This window comes from Emydura macquarii, unplaced genomic scaffold, assembly GCF_026122565.2.
Source record: "Emydura macquarii macquarii isolate MOO-44397 ecotype Brisbane River unplaced genomic scaffold, CSIRO-AGI_Emac_v2 contig_2422, whole genome shotgun sequence".
NCBI classification, from domain to species: domain Eukaryota; kingdom Metazoa; phylum Chordata; order Testudines; family Chelidae; genus Emydura; species Emydura macquarii.
This window is the reverse complement of record NW_027132559.1, coordinates 32,337,495-32,358,068: the sequence shown is the minus strand read 5'-3', so window position 1 is coordinate 32,358,068 and position 20,574 is coordinate 32,337,495. Positions and strand designations below refer to the sequence as shown.

The 20,574-nt window shown below is 37.9% G+C and overlaps 1 protein-coding gene across 1 annotated transcript in view; it reads right to left on the bottom strand.

Moving 5' to 3' along the window:
* CDK6 (cyclin dependent kinase 6) overlaps nt 1–20,574 on the bottom strand; it is a 159,935-nt gene that overhangs the window by 119,181 nt on the left and 20,180 nt on the right. The window contains exon 3 of the mRNA XM_067562200.1: nt 4,707–4,842. Within this exon, the coding sequence (XP_067418301.1) occupies nt 4,707–4,842 (136 nt within the window). The remainder of the gene's footprint in view (nt 1–4,706; nt 4,843–20,574) is intronic.

The window sequence follows — 20,574 nt, the reverse complement described above, 5'->3', positions numbered from 1 at the left end:
TGGCTCCAGAGAGGCTGTCTGGGTGTGGCAAAGGGGGTAGACATGGTTTTGCCTCCTTGTTTGTAGGGACTGGTGCAGTTTGGGGACGAGCCAGGTACACCTGCATTAAGGGGAACCTCTCCTCCACTACCCAGAAAGCTTGTTTTTCAAGGCATAATGCCCCTAGATCCTGCCATTTGTGTGCCATTCCTTTCTCTCCATCAATCCAGCCAGTTTACCGCTGTAGGAGGCATAATTTAGCCCTCATTTTAAAAGAATAAACTTTTCAATTTAAAGTTGTCCTCAAAATTAATAAATCACTTCAAATCATTTTACATTGCCCTGTTATGTGCATGTACATATAACCAACACACTCAATGCTTAAAAAGGCTTTGCTTCTTTTCCTCTCTATAAAACATTAGCAGGACAATTTTAGAAACACAACTAATCGAGCATTTATTTATGTCAGACAACATGCACATTTGAATTGGCTCATTCACGCAGTTACACTTTTTAAGGAGCTTCTTTTAACAATGTTGTTGTTAGACACGGGCCACACTGAAATTTTTTTCTTTCTTTTTACAGCAATTTTATCATCGCTGTGGTGTATTTATTCCTGGAATTTCTCACCTTGTTTTCAGTATCACGTGATTATGCAACATCTGTTCCACATCTCAAATATGATCAGAGTATATGCGTCTGTGGCAGATGGCTAATGACTCACAGCACAACTCTGAAAACTGGCTTGTTTTTCTGAGAAGCTACATCTTCATGTTAATTTACTAAGAAGTGATACATTACTTGCTACTAACACAGACAGAGTGAAAGTCACAAGTTACACAGAAAGGAGCAATGATTGTGTTCATTTTCGGGATAAATTTTCAGAAGTGACTTAGGCACTTGGCAGGCTTCCAGTGAGACATATATTGAAAATAAATGGGATTTAGACTCCTAGGCCTAGATCCTCAAAGGTATTTAGGGACCTAACTCCCATTAAAATCAACGGGAATTAGGTGCCTAACAAACCTTTGTGGATCTGGGCCCAGAGTCACTTAACACTTGTCTTCACTTCAACAGTTAGCATGAGTTAGTAAACTTGAGTTACTTCACTTGAACAAGCTCAAATGAGAGCAATCACACTGTGCAATAAGACTCAAGTATCAGTAGTGTTCAAATGTCAACCTATCCCCCTACAACAGGTCAGCAAACGAGCTTAAAGCACCACTTAACTCAAACTAGAGATTTTTGTGTGTGAAACATCAGTTTAGCAGCAAAACTAAAGTTCTAGTTCCAGCTAACTCTGCAGGGAAGACAGGTCCTTAGTCACTTTTACATTACCCCTGGTCAATGCATTAAGTCATGAATACAGTACCTCAGCACAACTCCATACTTAACATACTAATAAACTCCATGTTTCACAACTGTGAAAAGATAAATATTTATTCATGAAAATAGATATTTCTGAATCATAAAACAGGTTCTGCTACATTATCTAATAGAGACCAAAGTGTCTTCCTTATAACATTAATGTCTGGCTACTATCTCCCCAAAATGTTTTTTATTCTTAAAAACAAGTACTGCCAGCAGTTTTTTTTAATCTTTAATACAGTTAGCAACTGAATACCTAAGCTTGTTAAAACATATTAAACACAATACTCACAATAAAATAATATTTAAGTGAAATTAAAACAAATTCTCAAAGCAAAGAAATTCTGGCACTGATACTTTAGTCACATTAGTGTTATACCACTGTAGTTCCATTAACAATTGTGGAATTTACACCAGTATGAAGAAGAGGAAAACTAAGCTCTCAAGCTGTCCACAGCTTTTGTCAGCTCAAATGGTGTCTATGCATTGCTGACACATGCACGGACCTCTAGCAGATGGTCCAACAGTGCTGACTGTTCCTTTATGGCTGTGAGGAGGGTATTCTAATAAATTGACTCTAATATTGTAAAATGAATAAAGTACAAAGCAGCATCTGATTTTAACCATTTCACTATTTTTCTGAATAAATATTTATCTTTTCACAGTTGTGAAACATGGAGTTTATTGGTATATTAAGCATGGAGCTGTGTTGACGTACTCTATGTCTGACATAATGCAATGTAAAAGCGACGAAAGGCCTGTTAGCTGGAACTATAACTTGAGTTTTGTCATTAACCTGATGTTGCACATCCACGCACAAAAATCTCTAGTTTGAGTCAAGTGGTGCTTTAAGCTTTAGTTAGATTAAGTTGGAGTATGCCTAAACTGGAGCTGAAGGTGTAAATTCCTGCTTGAGGAGACATACCCATGCTAGCTCTCATCAAACTAGTGAGCTAAAAATAGAAATGTAGCTACGGTGGGGCAAGCAGGATTCCGAGATGCTAGGTATACACTTGGGTGATTAGTCTGTTCCTCTGCTTGGCCATGCTGGCCACACTTCTATTCTTAGTGCACTAGCTGGACCACAGCTAGTGAAGTTATGTCTCCTCGAGCAGGAATTTACACCACCAGGTTGAAGTGTAGACATACCCTGGGTCTCCTTCTCCTTGTGCCACATAAAGTTCAGAAACCAACACATATAAATGCTGAAATCAGGAAAGGGGGGTCATGTAAACATTAACTGGATTTTTTTCTTTATCCATTTAACTGGTTTTTGTAGAAATCACAAGCCAAATTTTGCTCTGATTTACTCCACTGACTGCAATTACATAGACATAAGAGTGCAAAACTGAGCCTGCTCATTTTAAGATGACTGGACTGTTCTCCTTCACATGGTTTAGAGTGCCAAATTATCATCATCCCTCACCAAAGCTGCAATCATAAACAATGTCTGTGCACAAACGTACTTAACTGAGTGTGCAGAATCATATATTGGTCCATATACAACATCAGTAATTGCCTGCACAATACTTAATTCCCTAGGAGAATTCATGTTTGCAGATGCAATTTTAGAACCAAGTTTTGAAAAAATGGTACACGTTATAGGCCAATATTCTTTTTTTTTTTCTATTTGCAAGAATTAATCAACGCATGCACTGAAAGAAAAATGATTTAAAAAATTTAAACAAAGATGAGATTTTTTTAAAGCCATTTAGGGTCTTGGGACACGGAATTCCCATTAATATTAATTAATTAATTACATTTTAATGACGATTAGATGATCAAATCCCTTGGGCAACCTTGAAAGTCTTAGCAAAGAATAGAACCCTAAAAGCATTAGAACATGATATCTTTGTAATATATGAGTTACCTTTCAATTCACTGGTGAGGTTGAACCCAGCTGTTTCCATTTTTTTTTAAATTTAACTTATTTATGCAAGAAGATTGCTTACAAAAATAAAACTACTGTAACTGCCTGAAGTTACACTTTTTGTGGCTTTGATAAGTAAAATGATCTGTATCTGAAGTGTATGATTTCAGACCCAGAGATCAAAAAAGTCACTTAGGTTGCCAATGTTAACAAAAATTATTGGAAGAATAATAAAAAAAATTAGGTGGGTTTTCTCTTCTCTCTCTCCCCCTTTCTCCTTCCCCACCCCCAGCTTTATTTCCCTAGGAGTCCTGCCAGATCAAGAAGATACAATACACCTCTTAAAATTACTTCCTTGGAAGCAAAAGCTGTTTCTTGTCACAGAAGAAAGCAAAACACTTATCAGACATAACCACGAGGTAGAAAATTTTATCATCAATCCCTCTGTTTCTGTTCCCCTGTTTGAATATTTTGATCAAGTTCAAGTTGCAGTCCTCAATATGGAGCTTTACTATGGCACCCCCAGCAGGAGGAAAAAAAACTATGGAGTTAATACATTTAAATCAGTATTTCTTAACTTGGGAAAAGGCCTTTCTAGGAAGGGCTGCACACGAACGCACATAGGAAGGGACAAGTACATGACTTTGGATCATCTCTGACTATCCCCCTCACCACAAACATACTGCTAGGAATAAACCACTAAGCAGCTCCCTGAAAGTCACCCACCACTCATTCCTGCTCCTACAGCGGTTTGTAATGCAGCTGGCCATGGGAGTAATTCACACGTGGTTACACCGAGCTCGGCTGCAAGAACACAAGGGTCTCAGGTACACAGAACCATCAATGGATGCACTCTATCTTGAGAAGTAGCTTTCTGATAAGTAGGGGCAGGAAAGAGAATCAGTTAAAAAAGAAAAAGAAAAGACGACAAAGAGAAGAATAAAAAATAAAGAAAAAAAGAAAAGAATAGGAGAGTAAAACTTGTTATAATAGATCACACCAGTGGTCCATCTAGTCCAGTGTTCTGTCTCTGACACTGGTCATTTACTGGTGCTTCAAAAGACAATTCAGGTAACCCTGAAGTGGACAGTTAAGTAATAACCTGCCATAGGGAAAGGCTGGTGGGAACTACTACTGTAAGTGAAGGTATTTGATGACTTCCAATGGTAAATCTAGATTTGGGAAGATTAAAGGGGAACAGTGGGATAAAGAGATGAGGGTGACATGGGGGGAGATGAACATCAAATCCAAACCAAAGGAAAACAGGTATGAACATTTCCACAATAATATTGTTCCTGTTACTGAACCACAGATCAATGCACTAGAACTCATGTCCTAACTAGATGATTACTCATCCCTCCTCACTCAGGCAAACTCCCACTGAAGCAGAAGGTAGCTTGCCTGAGTAAAATCCTTATAATTAAGCCCTTTATCTTTCTGCAGTAATATTTCCTAAAAGTATGTAGGGAAAAAAATCCTTCTATGGTACCTTTATAGTTTCCGTAGGCACTCCAGGCTCCGGAACTTTATCCAAGTAAGTGGTCAAGTCTTGATCGACATGTTCAAACACTAGTGTTAGTTTGGTCTCTCTGTCTGTTCGTGACACTGTGCATACATCAAACAACCTGAGAGGAGGAAAAGGAAAGAGGAGATAAATTGACGGAAATATATACTTCAATTTACTATAAAACATGGAGTGAAGAAAGAAAGACAGCCTTTGAGCTCTTGATGATTCAAGTGAGGAACTATTTGTGACATCACATTCAAATTTCATGTTTGGATTCTGAAATCACAAGTATTACAATTTCACAGCATGATCAAAAAGTAGTAGCTAGGTGAGGAAGTGATCAATTCTTATCAAAGCACAACTACAGCTAACAGAATACAGAAAATGATTTGATTTTGTGTACATATTCTCTCCCCCTGGCCAAGTTTGCTCCTCTTTCCTTCTTCAAAAGAAAATAAGTTAACAGTCACTTTTTTTGAGAGACAAAGAAACTGATTGCTTTTATGCACCTTTTTAATTTCCTCCTACACCTCTCCAATGTACATCATTACATGATTTGTCACTCAGTTTAGAATCACAGTCTCTGTCTCCTCTGAACTACAAAAACAGTATTTTTGCACTGATTACTTCTGTAAATTGCTAAAAACAGGGAAGAGTCAGGAAACTGAGTTCATAAAAAAACTTTTGTATACAAAATACAGCTGCTGAGATAGTTCTTACTTTCTCATCACTCCGAACACATTACTCTCCTACTTAAATCCCACTGCTTTCTCACTCTATTTCATAGCATTAAGTTAAAGCTTCTTGCCCTCATTTCAAAGCTCTTCACCCTTCTTACTTGCCTACTCTTGTTTCTTACTGATGCGCCTCTCAACTCCTCTACTCAGCATGTCTTCACTGACAGTGGCGAATTTGCTGCTGTCAGATCGATCTATCCAGATCGATTGAGTGGTCAGTGACAACCCGCTCAATCGATCCAGAAGTCGACGCGTTAAAACCACCTCCTCACGTGGCGTAGCGCTGCGTCAATGGGAACGCGTTTCCAGTCGGTGCAGCACAGTGAAGATGCCATGTAGAAGAGGAGTTACGAAGTTGACGGGAGTTACTGCCACTGAATTTCAAGGTAAATGTAGATTAGGCCTCAGTGATGCCAGCTATATCTGCCTGTTTCTTATACACACCTCTGTGCCTCCTTATATGCAACTCCTTTTGCATGGAATGTCCTACTTTAAATGATCTCTCTCTTCTTTCAAACCCTCCCTCAAGGTCCACCTCCGCCTCAGTTCCTAGGGGAACTAATCTAATTAACAATGGCTTGCAAAGGAGATGGGGGTTATCTGACACTATCTTTTTAAATTATTTTTTTAAAATGACAAGTGTTTTTTAAAAAATTATAGATTTGATTGCCTTCCTTTGTAAAACGTGAAAAAATAGCAATCAATATATTTATCAATTGACAGTTTTTTTGGTTTTTTTTTTGCTAAAATACTGTATAATTGCTATTCTTGGAAAAAGAATATGTAGTTTGATAGGAAACTGTTGACACTATTTTGAGATTAAAGGTGAAAAATATTTATTTTGGGTCCAAATTAAGTTTGTTGTAATAAAATATGCATTTATTTTATACTCAATAAGAATAATGTGCTTGTTTACTATCTTAGGGCAGTGTAAGATTTATGAGGTCCTTAATTAATAATTTCTTTACTCTTAGATGCAGGACGAAACTCCTGATGAGGATTCTACAGTAATGCCTAGTACACTAGTTCAGAGATTCTCTATCTGGGGGGGGTGTCCCCTGGGGGAAGGGCATAGAATGTATTCTGAGGGAGCATAAGAAGCTTTAGCAAAAAAAAAAAAAAAAAAATTACTATGCACATTCAGGGCGGGCGGCTGGAGAGTGGCATTTGCTGGCCAGGCATCCAGCTCTGAAGGTAGTGCTGCCACCAGCAGCAGAGAAGGATGGCAATAGTACACCATACCTCCCTCACAGTCTGCAGCTGCTAGCAGCGGCGCTGCCTTCCGAGCTGGGCGCCCAGGGGCAGTGGCTGCTGGCTGGGTGCTCAGGGAGGGAGGCGGGGGAGCAAAAATTATTACGGATACCAAGAAGTGGTTTGCAATCAAATAAAGTTTGAGAACCACTGCACTAGGCCACAGTCATTGAAGTTATGCCATCTGAAAAACATGGGTAAGAAAAATGCTTTGCACCTATTTAGTGTTTTTTCTTCTGTAGATCTCAAAATATTTTATGAAGGTGGTTAAGCATTATTATCTTCATTTTACAGCTGGCCTAAGTGCAAAGATTTGAACCAATATGTAACAGTATGCTTTACTGGATGTGCTTATGGGTCTATCATTTCAGGGTTCTGGCCCCAGCTTTAATAAACATTGCCTATGCAATCTCTAGCTAGTCACTTAAACTTTGTTTCTTAGTTATTCCATTTTGAAAATGGATGGGTGTACACTCCTGTTAGGCCCAAGAGACATTTTGGTGAGGAATAATTTTAACACAACCTAGAGTTTCATTTCCTTTCACTTTTGAAAAGTAGTCCTGGCTAGTTCAGAGATAAACACTGAAAATTCTTTCTATGTTACCCTTTATACTCCTCTACCAACTTTAGTGACAAAAGATCATGTCTCATTTTCAAATAATGACAATTTCTTAAATTATTATTGCCGTTGAAAATTGCTTATTGAAGTGTAACAATCTGTTTCACATTTTGTAGTGTATTAGGGTTTCGTTGGGGGAAATCAAAAGACAAAGACACATCAGAAGTTTTGTAACAATTTCTCTTTCTTTTGGTTTCAAGAAGTTCCTATTCTATTTAATCAAAACATTCAGAAAACCTTCTAGTTGGCAATAATACTTATCCCTAAAATGAGAAAGAGGATTCTTCTTTATTGGAGTTGCAGGAAGGATCAAAATCCATATTATAATGGGACTGTCGAGGTTATCCACTCTCCATAACCAAACTCAGAGGTGAAGAACTGACTTGTTTCTACAGCTCTAATAACCTAGGTCTCCACCACCGGCACTCAAGAAAGATTGCTATTAGCAGTTCATTATAAGAATATAATTATGTGCTTTCTAAGCTGCCACTAGCCAATAGAAGGAACATACTCTCTCACAAATATATAGGGTCAAATCCTCAGCTAGTGTAAATCAATGTAGCTCCGCTGAAGTCAATTGAACAACACCAGTTTACATCAGCTGAGGATATGGCCTCTTGTCCCAATTCTGTTCTAGCTATACACAATGGCAAAAAACTTCTTTTGACATCCATCAGATCAGAATTAGGCCCCAAATGACCCACAATAAAAAACCTTAATAATAACTAGTTACATCAAATACAGCTAGTACAGAAGTTTTCAAGGAGATTGAATTGTCTGGTAAATTTGAAGGAATGGTAACAAGTGGTTCTGAGCTGGAAGAGTACAAAGAAACATTATAGAGAAGTTAATATTTTAAATCAGGGTGATTTTTAAATGACCAGCAATTTAAACAGCATTTTAATTAATTTTCTTTACAGAAACATTCTACTTTGCTTTCACAGCAAATATGGCAGGTTTTACACTAGAATAATTTTCTGAGCCAAAGTTGTAGAATATGGATTATGGATTATGGAATATGGAATATGTATGGATTGTAGAATAGAAGCATGGTGCAATTTTAATAGGGAGAGGCTCTGTCTCTCTATGATCAACTTATTTTGAACTAATTAATCATATGAATAAATTTTCCTCATGTTCATCTGATAATACATACTTATGGGGCTGATATTGGCTATAGTAGCAAAAGCCCTGGAACAATTATTCTCTTTATAATCCCTTAATGGGGCAATATACAGAAGACGGATGCCTCTCTATAGCAAATAAGCTTTATGAAAAGTCACTAACCATTCTGAAAAGCAAAATTCCCTGGTATTTGGCTGGAGGTTAATAATCTGCAATATATTTATATGAATCAATGTGGAATGTAGCCGGACTGCCTATAACCCCAACACATGCAAACAGAGAGGAGCCAGACAGGTCTGAACATCTGAACATAAACACTGGAAAATATTTCCAACTGTATGATTCCTTTGTGTTTACTTACATTTACTTTAAAAAAAATTTACACACCTTTTTTTTTTTTGGCCAGGTATTTAATACATTGGCAAAACTACCCTTTCAACCATTGAAAGGTTGTAATTCAGTTTGTTTGTTTGTTTGTTTGTTTGAAATAAGATTTCACTGTGTCAGATGTGGAGGTAATGTAGATCACTACAAGCTTCCTTTAAAGGGAAATCATATACTAATACTCTGTTTTAATTTTTACCAATGTTACTTAATTTGATCCTGGTATTGTAAATGCACGTGAATAGGTACTCTGCTAAATTTAAGAACTGTAAGAATGCCCGGTTCGTGTATTAATCACCGTATGGAGTAATAATAATGCTAATATCTTGCACTTCTATGCCACTTTTCATCTGAGGATCTCAAAGTGCTTTACTGTTAATTAAATAAGCCTAAAATCCCTCCCCCACTCCTCCGTGGGCAGTAAACAGGATATAATTATCTCTGCAAACTACAAATGCTTCCTAAATAGATCATTTGAAGCACAGCTTGTTTAAGTCTTTGATACTATAAAAATAACAACTAGCATTGCCTGTGTTAATTACCCGTGGAAAGAGATAGCAAGCACCAGGTACACTATTTTGTTTGATAGCTCCCCTAGGGATGGAATTACTTCATTACAAATTATACCCTTTTATATTCACTGTGAGAAAAGGATCTTTATGTGATTTCATAACAGTTGCCTTCTATGGTTAGGATTAACCCTGCCATCTAAACTGTAATTCTTTCAGGCCATTTCCTGCTTATTTTTTCTATTTGACTGGTTACACTGCATCTCTGGCACAGGCTACAGCATACAACATTTTATTTAAAAGGTTACATTGTGTCCATAGACCTCAGTGGAGTAAATCCAGATCAATTAATACAGGATTTCCATACTGAATACTTTGTAAACACAAGCCCTGCCCTTCTATTGTACTTATAAAAGAAACTTTTGCACTATTTGCAATGCCTAAATCTAAGATCCGCTACAGGAAGTCCTGCAAGTATTTAACAAGAAGTTTGGCTGGAAACGGTTGAAGCGCTGATGTGCAGATCTGAATTAGAACACTATGAAATACTACAAGCCTACTGCAGACTCGCTTTTCAATGGAGCCAAATTTTGGAGTTAACAGTACCACCTAGTAAAGATTTATGAGCTATGAGCACACAGAGCTCTATTTTCAATTTTTATATTATGTGCATATATCCTTGTGTATCTTCTGCATCACTACACAGAGACATATTTGTCTTTTTCCCAGAGATACTTTCCTCTAAGAATGTACAAAATTAGAGAATGTACAGTTTTGCTGCGTCTTTACCACAGATTATATACAATATAGGGCAAAGGGAAGGAAAACTCTCCCATCCACCCACCCCTTTTACCATAAAATCCAATGTTGCTAATGTAACTGTAATTTGTCTTTATTCTGCAACCTATACATATGAACTGTAAATCATCTTAAAAAAAAAGACAACCTACTTTGTCATTTCAGTTGAAAACTGCTGCTTCTGCCTAACTGGAGTTAATATGGTTGCTGCTGCTGGACTTACTTTTGCCTCTATAACCTCTGTTGTGGGTCAGGCCACACAATGTTGGGAAAGTGTAACCAGCGTTTTCACATGAGCATCAAGAGCTACTGGTGATGGAGGTCAATAGACTCTTCAGTCAGAATCACCCGCATTAATCTGGGGAATGGATAAGGAAACCTGATCCTGAAGACTTTAAAATCCTTAACACAATCAGTTCTCCTGGCTTTTGTCAGGCATATGTGGAAGTACAAGCGGGGAACTACCCAAAGCATAGCCAAAAGGAAGCCCAGAACTTTGTGGCAAAAGCATCTGAAGGATATATGTACAGTAGTGCTTAGGAGCCTTGGTCATGGACAGGACCTCAGTGTGCTACATGCTGTACAAACGCAGAACAATAAGACAGTTCCTGTTCCAAAGAGTTTACAATCTACCATCATGGAATTATTCCCATTATTTGGAAAGAATAGCTACAGGGACACTTCATTCTTTGCTTATACACAGTAAAGAAAGAAAAGTGGAGCCATTGACATATGAGTGAGAGAAACATTTCAGAAGAGGGTGGGGAGGCAAGGAGTGATGTGCTAATCGAGTGCATTTTAGAGACTTCACAAGTCTGGATTAAGTCACAAATGGAAAGACTCTGGTGTTCTCAACCTAGTAAGATATTTATCCACCTGGTAAAAACTCCTCATACAATTTATGTATGATTGATATTGTTGGCACAGGACCACCACAAGACTGGAATATCAAGAGTCTTACAATACATGATTGAGGTTTATCGACAAATATGTGTGAGGAAGCCTGAATAGCTTCTGCTTTCCCTACATTTAGCTCAAGCTAATTCTAGGAGTCTCTAACTCCTCATATCTAACTGAGGTGAAGAAAAATGACAGTCAGGCACCCACTGATTCCAGCTGTCAGCAGAAGCCTTACATCTCTTCTTCTGTAGTATGGTAGCTAGTCAGTTTGCAAAAGCTTGCTCCTAACCAACAATAACCCCTTTGTACTTCACAAGTATTTTAATATACACTTTTAAATAACCAATTTTCTTTATACCTCTGTGAGCAAAGAGCTGCATTTTAATATAAAGCATGTTTTATTTCTTTTTCTCTTTTTAAATATAATATGACTCTGCTAACAGACATCAACCTCCTCTTGGAATTAGATATAACAAAATTATGGTAATAAAGGACTGTATTACTGAAGAAGAGTACTATCTAGCTGGACAGGAGAATTAGAGTAGCGTGCAGTGCAAAAGCCATGACCCAAAGAGCAAGCAAGCAAGAGAACAGAAGTGAAGTAGCAGCATCACACTCTCGTATGTTTTAGAGTCCTTTCTCCTTTCCCAATATATGGTGCGTTGTCTTAGTATTTGATGTTCACTTCCCTTAGTAAATGGTAAACAACTAGTAAACATACCTTGGAATAAGTTTATATCTCAAACTGAAGTTTCAGTATCCTGGTCCAAAGGAACTAAGTATACAGTGAGAGGGAGGATACCAAAACAGAGGAAGGGAAGCCTCCAAATGTAGTTTCCCACATCTTATCTTTGGTATAAAATGTTTTAAAGCACCTGAGTGATATTAAGAGCCTATGTCCCATTTTCAAAAGTAATTTAGGCACTTAGGCCCAGACTTTTAAAGGGATTTAGGCGTTGGTACACTCAGCACTGCAACACCTAACTGATGTAAGAGCCTGTGTCTCATCTTCAACATAGTGGCATGTAGGCTCAAGTGCCTGACTATCAATGGGAGTTTAGTGCCTAAGTGTCTAAATCCCTTTTGAAAATGAGACACAGGTACAGCTGTGCTGAGCGTAAAAGTGCCTAAATACCTTTAAACATTTGGGCCTTAAGCCCAAGTCTCATTGCAAATCAAATAGACTTAAGCATCTCAGTCATTTTTGAAAATGGGACTTAGTTGTTTTTGAAAATTTTACCCTTGACTCCTTCATTCTCTGCTGCTCCACATTAAGACTTGCATTCAGGAGAAGACTGAGGCAGAAGTGATCTCCTTTCTCATCACTCATTCATAAGAGTCTTGTGGCTCTTCCAGGCATGGATAGAAGAATGGAATGACACACCATCAAATATAATAAACTGACCTATATGTGGCAAATCCAAATGTCATGCAGATTCATGTAAGTGACTGAGCAACTTTTCAACCCAGCAGTCCCTCATTCATTAGCTGTTATACTGAGATCAGAAACAGCTGCTATGCAGAAGCCACTGCATGGCGCAAGCGAGGCAATAGAGCCTCCTATTCCAAGAGGACTTGGCCAACATTCTTTCTTACAGATCACTTAATAGCGAGGGTTAAGAGACGGAGGAGGATATTAAGATGACAAGGCGATCACTGATCTGCAAGCTTAGCTTTATGCTATAATTTTTTCTAGTGTCTCTCCTTTTCTCACTTGGAAAAATTATTTAAAATGCTTGGTTTTACAAAAGATGTTTTTGTTCTTTAAAAGCTTGTGTGTGAGAAGCAGAGAAACTGGTGCTCTTGAAAGTGAAGTAAATAGCACTGGCTAAAGTCCGATAAAATGCGGGCAGACTAGGCAAGCTTTCAACACACAACTCTGCCTTCAGTCCCGACCTGCAACACCCCTGTTCTGGGCCTCTCTTGCGCAAAGACTGCCCACGGTGCCAAATTGCATGGTGGTTTTGTGTTGTAGACAAACGTCTGGTAGGGACTAGGATGAAACCACCAAACTAATTTTCACTTGCAACATAAGCCAAGATTTGTGCCTAAGAGATGAAAAGGCTAGTGCATTAATCCACTATGCCAACCAGTCCCCTAAAAGGTTCAGCTGTTAGAGTTTAACTTCAAAGAAAAAGTGTTTGACAAGATGTTCTCTACACCTCTCTCTTGTTTACTGCACACTGCTGTCCTTTCTAGACCTGCTGCTGCTGCTCCTTCTTCACTTTCCCCTGAGGATTGTTTGTAAGGGCCCAGGAGAAGAGATTAATCTTGTAGGACCTCAAGATTGCAAACAGTTTTTACAATAGCCAGGCCCTCAATTTAGGGAGTGATTATAGCATTTATCAGTTCCTCAGAATACAGGTTTCCTTTGCCAGTTAATTATCACCTTCATCTCATCTGGAATAATTTTAAGCCAAATAGCATTTATGCAGGACCCAATCTTAGCCATACTTTGAGTTAGTAAGAGTGCCACCAAGGTCTGAGGCACACAATACATGGAGGTGGGTATCATCTTCTGGAAGATGGTACTGTAACTCATAGCACCTCACACTCTCCAGTAGTGACTTCAGATACACATTAACATGGGGGTGACAAGACTGACCTTTGTGGGATGCCATAACTAATAACACACCAGAATCTCTCTGGTGAACAAGTAGAGTCACTTTCAAGTGATTCCATTCACCCCTGCCAGGTCCCATAGTCAGTAATATAAAATGACCATCAGCTGGAAAGTCAGAGACAGATCTAGTAATATCAGCAATGGATGTCTGACCTCTCTCTATTGCTCTGAGGAGACTCTCATCCATGCTGATATTGTTTCAATGTTATGCAATAACAATACTGAAAGCATTCATGAAGCCCTGGTTCAGCACATAAAGTAAAGACGCTCTGAATCACTGGTAATGTATGTGCCTCTTTTATTATTTGTTTTCAATTTTTAAGCGAGTACTTTCCTCAGGGAAAGTCACATTCCTTTTTACATGTTTTCCATCCTTTGAGTTTCTTGAAATATAAATAAAACTTTATGTCTGAATACTGATTTTGTTTAATTCAAATGAAAGGATCTCAGAGATTACCCTTGAATCCCAGTTATGCCTAGCGTAATGAAGGACAAATAAAGTCTAGTCTTTATTCATTTATGATTCACAATCAAGCAATTGTGTTAGAAATTCCAAACGTCACTTTACATTTTATATTCAGGCTTCAGCCAAAATCTGCAATATCTAAGCTTTTTATCTCACTTCTGTACAATAAATATGAAGACAGACAAAAATCAGGTCTTTGTGAAGTTTGATCAATTTAAAGAACCAGTTACTCCTGCTTTTTGGACATTAATAATTATTACATATTCTCCAGTTGGTAACTGTCTACACATCATATAGATAGTGTATATGTTTCAAAAATGGCCAAAAAAGTGAGCCAAACAAACAAACAAACCAACCAACCAACCAACCCTTACCTGATATAGACTGTAATCATAGCATAAATCAAATAGCCATGCTTAGTAATTTGTGCAAAAAAGAGTGCACGCAAGAGAGTTCTGAATTACAAGTCTGGTTCTTGAGATGCAGATAAAGTTGCCTTCCTTCTGTCATAACTTTGCTGTAACTTTTTTCAAAATTTTAAGACATTCTAAAGTAAGTATATTGGTTGCCAAGCTCTTTTTTCAGAAAGAAAGGAGAGAGATCAAAGAAAAAGGAAGCTGCAGATACTGTAGACAATGCAAGAGAAGATACACCATATTATATCACAGGTAAGAAGAAAGGGAGTGAAGCCAGCAAGGGAAAGAAGGTAAAATAAGAAAAAGCCAGATGTAGGAAGTTTAATTTTTTAAAATGTATTAAATAAAGAACTGACAATATATTATCATTAAATACATGGACACTGCTCTTTTATTTAAGTTGAATAGCAGTGACTTCAGAGGATTTGGCAAATTGCATATTTATAGCCTGACTTACATTTCAACAATTCCATTCCTCCCTGCTTCCCCCACCCCGCCGCCCTTCCCCAATTCTACCTTTTAAATAACAAATTTAGCAATAGGTACAAATAATGGCTCTTCACTAGGCTGGATTCAACTCCCACTGAAGTCAACAGGAGACTGTCCACTGACTTGAATGAGAGCTGAATTGGGATCTATTAGCCTAGACCCCAATTTAGGAAAACACTTATGCAGATCTTAATTAAGAGCTTGTTGAATCATTACCCTAAGTGGCTGAGGGTAAGGAACAAAGATATACAATGCCTAACTTCTAATGAATTTTACGAAAATATCTAGTAGCAATGATATTAAATCAGATGAACTCTCCAGAAAAACAACCACCTCAGCAAATTTAGGTGATGCTGACAACTTAGTTTAGTGTGAAATTGTTAGATTTTGTAACAAGAAATTGTTCTTACAAAGCCTAATAGGAATGGAATTGTCATTTTAAAAAATTTCAATAATTTTTTTAATAGAAGCATTGTTCTACAATGTTGTGAACCCGATCACAAAAGCACTGCGGTAGTACTGGAATACTACAAAAGGAAATAGTCTAGAAACAAAAGATTATATTAATCAGTACAGTTCTATTTTCCAGGCCTGATAAGCAAAAAATAAACAAACAACATAAATATTGGCCAAGAAAAATGGTAAACTGAAAAGTAAATTTAATAGGACAATTAAAGAAAATGGTTATGATTTTTATTGTGACTGTCCCCCTTTAAAATAACCTTTCATTTATTTGGACAAGATCAATTACTATGCCAAAAAATGGTAAAAACCAATATAAACACTGCATGGTTTATGGGCAGTCTCAATTCTCTATCTTTCTGATTTATTACTTATCATTTGTTAAATACAGTGTTGTCAGAGCTCCAGAGGACACTGCAGTAGACACAGTCTTCACCCTAAAGAGTTCAGAGCCTACAAAGATGTACAACACAAAACCTGCTGGGAAATTCCATGGATGTTTCTACTTACAGAATGTTTGTTTGGTAATGTGACAGCATATTATCTGACATGCTTTAGTGACTGACTACAGAGAAGTAAGTTTGGAAGTGGAGTTTGAAATAAAAGGATAGTTTTTAATGGAAGAGGGAGAGAGTTCCTGCCATGAAGCTTGATCCTACAAGATTCACTAGGCCCAACTCAGCAAAGAATTTAAGCATATGCTCAATTTTAAGCATGTGAGAAATCCCATTGACTTCAAAGGGATGATGCATTGTTTTAAAGTTAAGTATACGCTTAAATGCTGTGCTGGATTGAAGCTGGATTGCTTAGAACGTTGCAGAATCGAGCATATGGGGTGATCATCGAAGACAACATGAAATCAAAAACAAGAAGATTCACTGGCTGAGCATAAGGGATAATAGGGTGAGAGTGACAGATGGGATTTCACCTCCCTCCTATCTGTAAATTCCCTATGTGATAAATTGCTCATGGTATGGACAGCCAGTGCAAGGACCTCCACACCATTTACGCCTACATAGAAGCTGTAGGGGGAAAACTGTGTACTTTGTATACATTGTGGAAAGAGACTAGCTGCTGGCCCAACAGTGACTCACATTAAAGGCAGGCCAAGGGAAAATCCACAGGATCTATGTAATGAGTATAGAGGCTGCTATTCCATAGGATAGAAGTTGGGTGCAAGCCACTGGCTGTTGGGAGGAAACATGCATTTCACCATTCCAACCCCTATGCATTTTCACCTGCCCAGAGTCCAGTTGCTTTGACTTATGTGCAGTACTTGAGTTATGTGCAGTAAATGCATCCTATCAGTAATGTTTTGGACATTATAGATCACCCTGTCTTGAAGTCATTGGGCTCAATGTGCAGCAGAAGCCAAAAAAGCTAACAGAATGTTAGGAATCATTAGGAAAGGGATATATAATATGACAGAAAATATCATAATGCCACTGTATAAATCCATGGTATGCCTACACCTTGAATTTAGAGTGCAACTCTGGTTTCCCTATCTCATAAAAGATAAATTAGAAGGGCACCAAAAATTATTAGGGATATGGAACAGCTTCCATAGGAGGTAAGAATAAAAAGACCGGGACTGTTCAGCTTAGAAAAGAGACGACAAAGGGGAAATATGATAGTCTATAAAATCATCAATGGTGTGGATAAAGTGAATAAGGAAGTGTTATTTACTGCTTCACATAACACTAGAACCAGGGGTCACCCAATGAAGTTAATAGGCAGCAGGTTTAAAACCAACATAAGGAAGTATTTTTTCACACAGTGCACAGTCAACCTGTTAAACTCATTGCCAAGGGATGTTATAAAGGCTAAAAGTATAACTCAAAAAAGGCTCAAAAAAGAATTCAGCAAGTTCATGGAGGATAGGTCCATCAATGGCTATTAGCCAAGATGGCCAGGGATGCAACCCTGTGCTCCAGGTGTCCCTAAACCTCCAACTGCCAGAAACTGGGACTAGCTGACAGCGGATGGATCACTCAATAATTGCCTGTTCTGTTCATTTCATCTAAAGTATCTGGTACTGGCCACTGTAAGAAGACAGGAAACTGGGCTAGATGGACGATTGGTCTCATCTAGTATGGCCATTCTTATGTTCTTAAGATCCTGATCTTGCATTCCTTACTGAAGCAGTAATTTTGCCTGATTAAGGACTGAAATTTTGGGGCCTGGATGCAGGTTCCCCCTACCCCATTTTATTCCTCGATGTCCTTAGTTCTAAATATAATCTCTCTTCCCTAACCTTTTCATTGGATTTTATTAATGAAAATTAATTTCTGAATAAAACTATTCTTCATGTGACTACATGTTCATGCTTTGTTGCCATTTGTCCATTATAACACAAATGGGTTCCTTGAAGTTCCTAAATAAACATCAAATTGTAAAAAATTGCTCAGTTGCTGTTTACAAGAAAGGCAAACAAAACAGCAATTAAAATGAACAGTTCTTGTTATCTTGCAAATTAGAACAGTAATTTATTACCAGTAATTAAACAGCATGAAAGCTCCTTTTAATGGTTTCCAAATCTGCATAAGGAATTTGTTTTAGAGAAACACTGGATATAAAATTTCCTGAAAATAGACCAGATACATCTACCTGTTTCCAGCACAAGCCTGGGGCGGGGGAGGTGGCAATACTTCTGCTATGCCATATAATAGACAAAACAAACAATTAACATGTGTCCTATATTTTCTCTCAATTTTTACATGTCAATTTTGTGAAAAGCTAAAATGCAGTAAAATGGAGAGGGGGCCTTGTGCCACCACTGTAGTGGTTCTGTGCTACACAAGATGTGAGGAAAAAGAGACTTAACTGAAGGAAGGAAAGAGAAGAACTGTAGGTGTAAAACCTGTAGAGATGAGCAATTCTTGCCATATATATCATACACCATGGTGACTGGCATCTTCTACCTATAAATTATCACCATTACCTGATCTATTTTTAAAAGCCAATATGCTGTGCTGTGGTCACCCCAACTACCAGTGAAATCAATGGAGAGTCTCCCAGTGACATCAATGGGGGTTGGAGTAGACCTTGCACTATTTAATTAACAATACACACTAGATAATATTTTCTGTGGAAAAGTGTCTTGGTCCAGACTCACAACAAATAAAATAGTCAAACAGTCACCCTGAACGCAACATACCGGAGGTGTGGCATCCTCCATGCCACTTTAGTCCAGTGACATAACCACCACTTTATGTGCTGGGAGTTATTTCACCAGCTGTCCAAGAGTGACTACAATTACAGAGTTACTCACAAGGGCCCAGAGTTAATGGGGAATACTCCTATAAGTAAGAAAACCAGGATTTGGACATTGGTTTGGAAAGGAGACCAACTTTTTGTATTTAAACATTGTGTTCCTTTCAGTATTCCACCTTCTCAAAGAAAAACTACGTTAAGATGGTGCTAGTTATGTTAAGATGGCGCTAGTTAGGCACATTTCAGTAACTTAAGGGTAAAATGCATTACAGAGCTGTTGTACTTGTCCAAAACTAAGCATCATAAACAAAGGATGTTCAAAGTTAAGATTATACTTAAAAGAAATCCAAGCATATTAAAGCACAGAAATGCAGTTAAGGCACCCAAATAAATGTAACTAAGCCCTGTAGTGACACATGTGATCGATCTATCTTATGGTCTTTGTGCTGCCGTCCACCTCGGTACTATCTGGACACTTTCCACGTAAACTCAACAGCCATAGCAAAGTGCCGAGTGCGCATCGTTACTTTTCCCCTCATGAGGGCATGGGGGAAAAGAGAGAGACTCAGAATACAACAGATACTGGAACCACTCCTCACCCTCTTGCCAATTCCCAAATAACAGCATCAATCCTGTAAATCTCCATGAATTAAGGGCCTGATCCAAGATCACAGAAGATAATGGAAGTCTTTTTTCATCAAAATCAGCAGGCTCTCGATCAGGCCCAGAATGATCATTTATTTCAACTGGCATGCTACCTGTGATGGACTGGCAGGATTAGGCCTAATAGTACGGCTGTACGGACAAGGGATAAATGGGACTAATAAAACTTCACTGGAACCATACAAGAATTGTCTGACTTACTAAATTCAGTCCAGAGAAATCACTTTTAAGCATTCAATAGGTGAAAAGGGCTCCTTATTTCCTTTGCACTACAAATTCTTTACAATTTTTATCAGAATTTTAGACACATTATCTTAACTGTTTTTTAAAATGAAGGTTTCATGGGATCTTCTTTCCCCTAGACAGATTCTGCATTCCACTCTGTCCAATCACAGCTGTTTACGAACAGCCAAGCAATCTCTCTGGCCTTCACGTATTTTTCCTCTAATGGGCTGTTTTGTTTTAAAGAATCTTAAAGCGCATGAATGGACAGAAGAAAACTAAAACTATATCTACTACGGTAATATTCTCAGGTGGTTTCATTCTTCTTTTCCTTAGCTAGTAGTTTAATAAACTTGTTTCCTCCTTTTCCATCCAGTTTTAATCATTTCAAAATTAACACACATTTTATGATACATTCTATAGACTGTACTTACTTTTTAAGTATTTGCTTTATTCTCTTGCATACATACATAAAAAGAAAACAGATTACACATTATTTACAGAATTTGCCAATGAAAGTGGAGTGCCAGTAACTTTTTGAGCTAGCTATAAATTTTATTTGCTCAAAGGGCTGACCGGCTTGTGGTGTTCCACTCCTCCAGGCCTGCCAGGCCTAACCCTGCTCCACAGGATCCAGCCACCCACAATGGACTTAACTTCTCCTGACCAAGCTGGATCTCCCCTTTTTCCAGCTTGGTCAGGCAAAGCCAAGTCCAGCCTTACTACATTTGGTGCAAAGGCAACTGCTTTCTTTAGGGGCTTCTTTTAAGAGCAGGGGATTAAGTTTACTTTTTTAATGCACAGGATAGTTTTGGAGTTCATTGTTCTGAAAATGTGCAGGGGTACCATTGCATCCAAAAAACTATATTTTCAGGACATTTTGCAATTGTATATCATCCATATTTTTCAAAACATCATACAAAAAGTAACAAAATCTTTTAAAAAATAAGGTTTGGTAGGTATGGCATTAGAA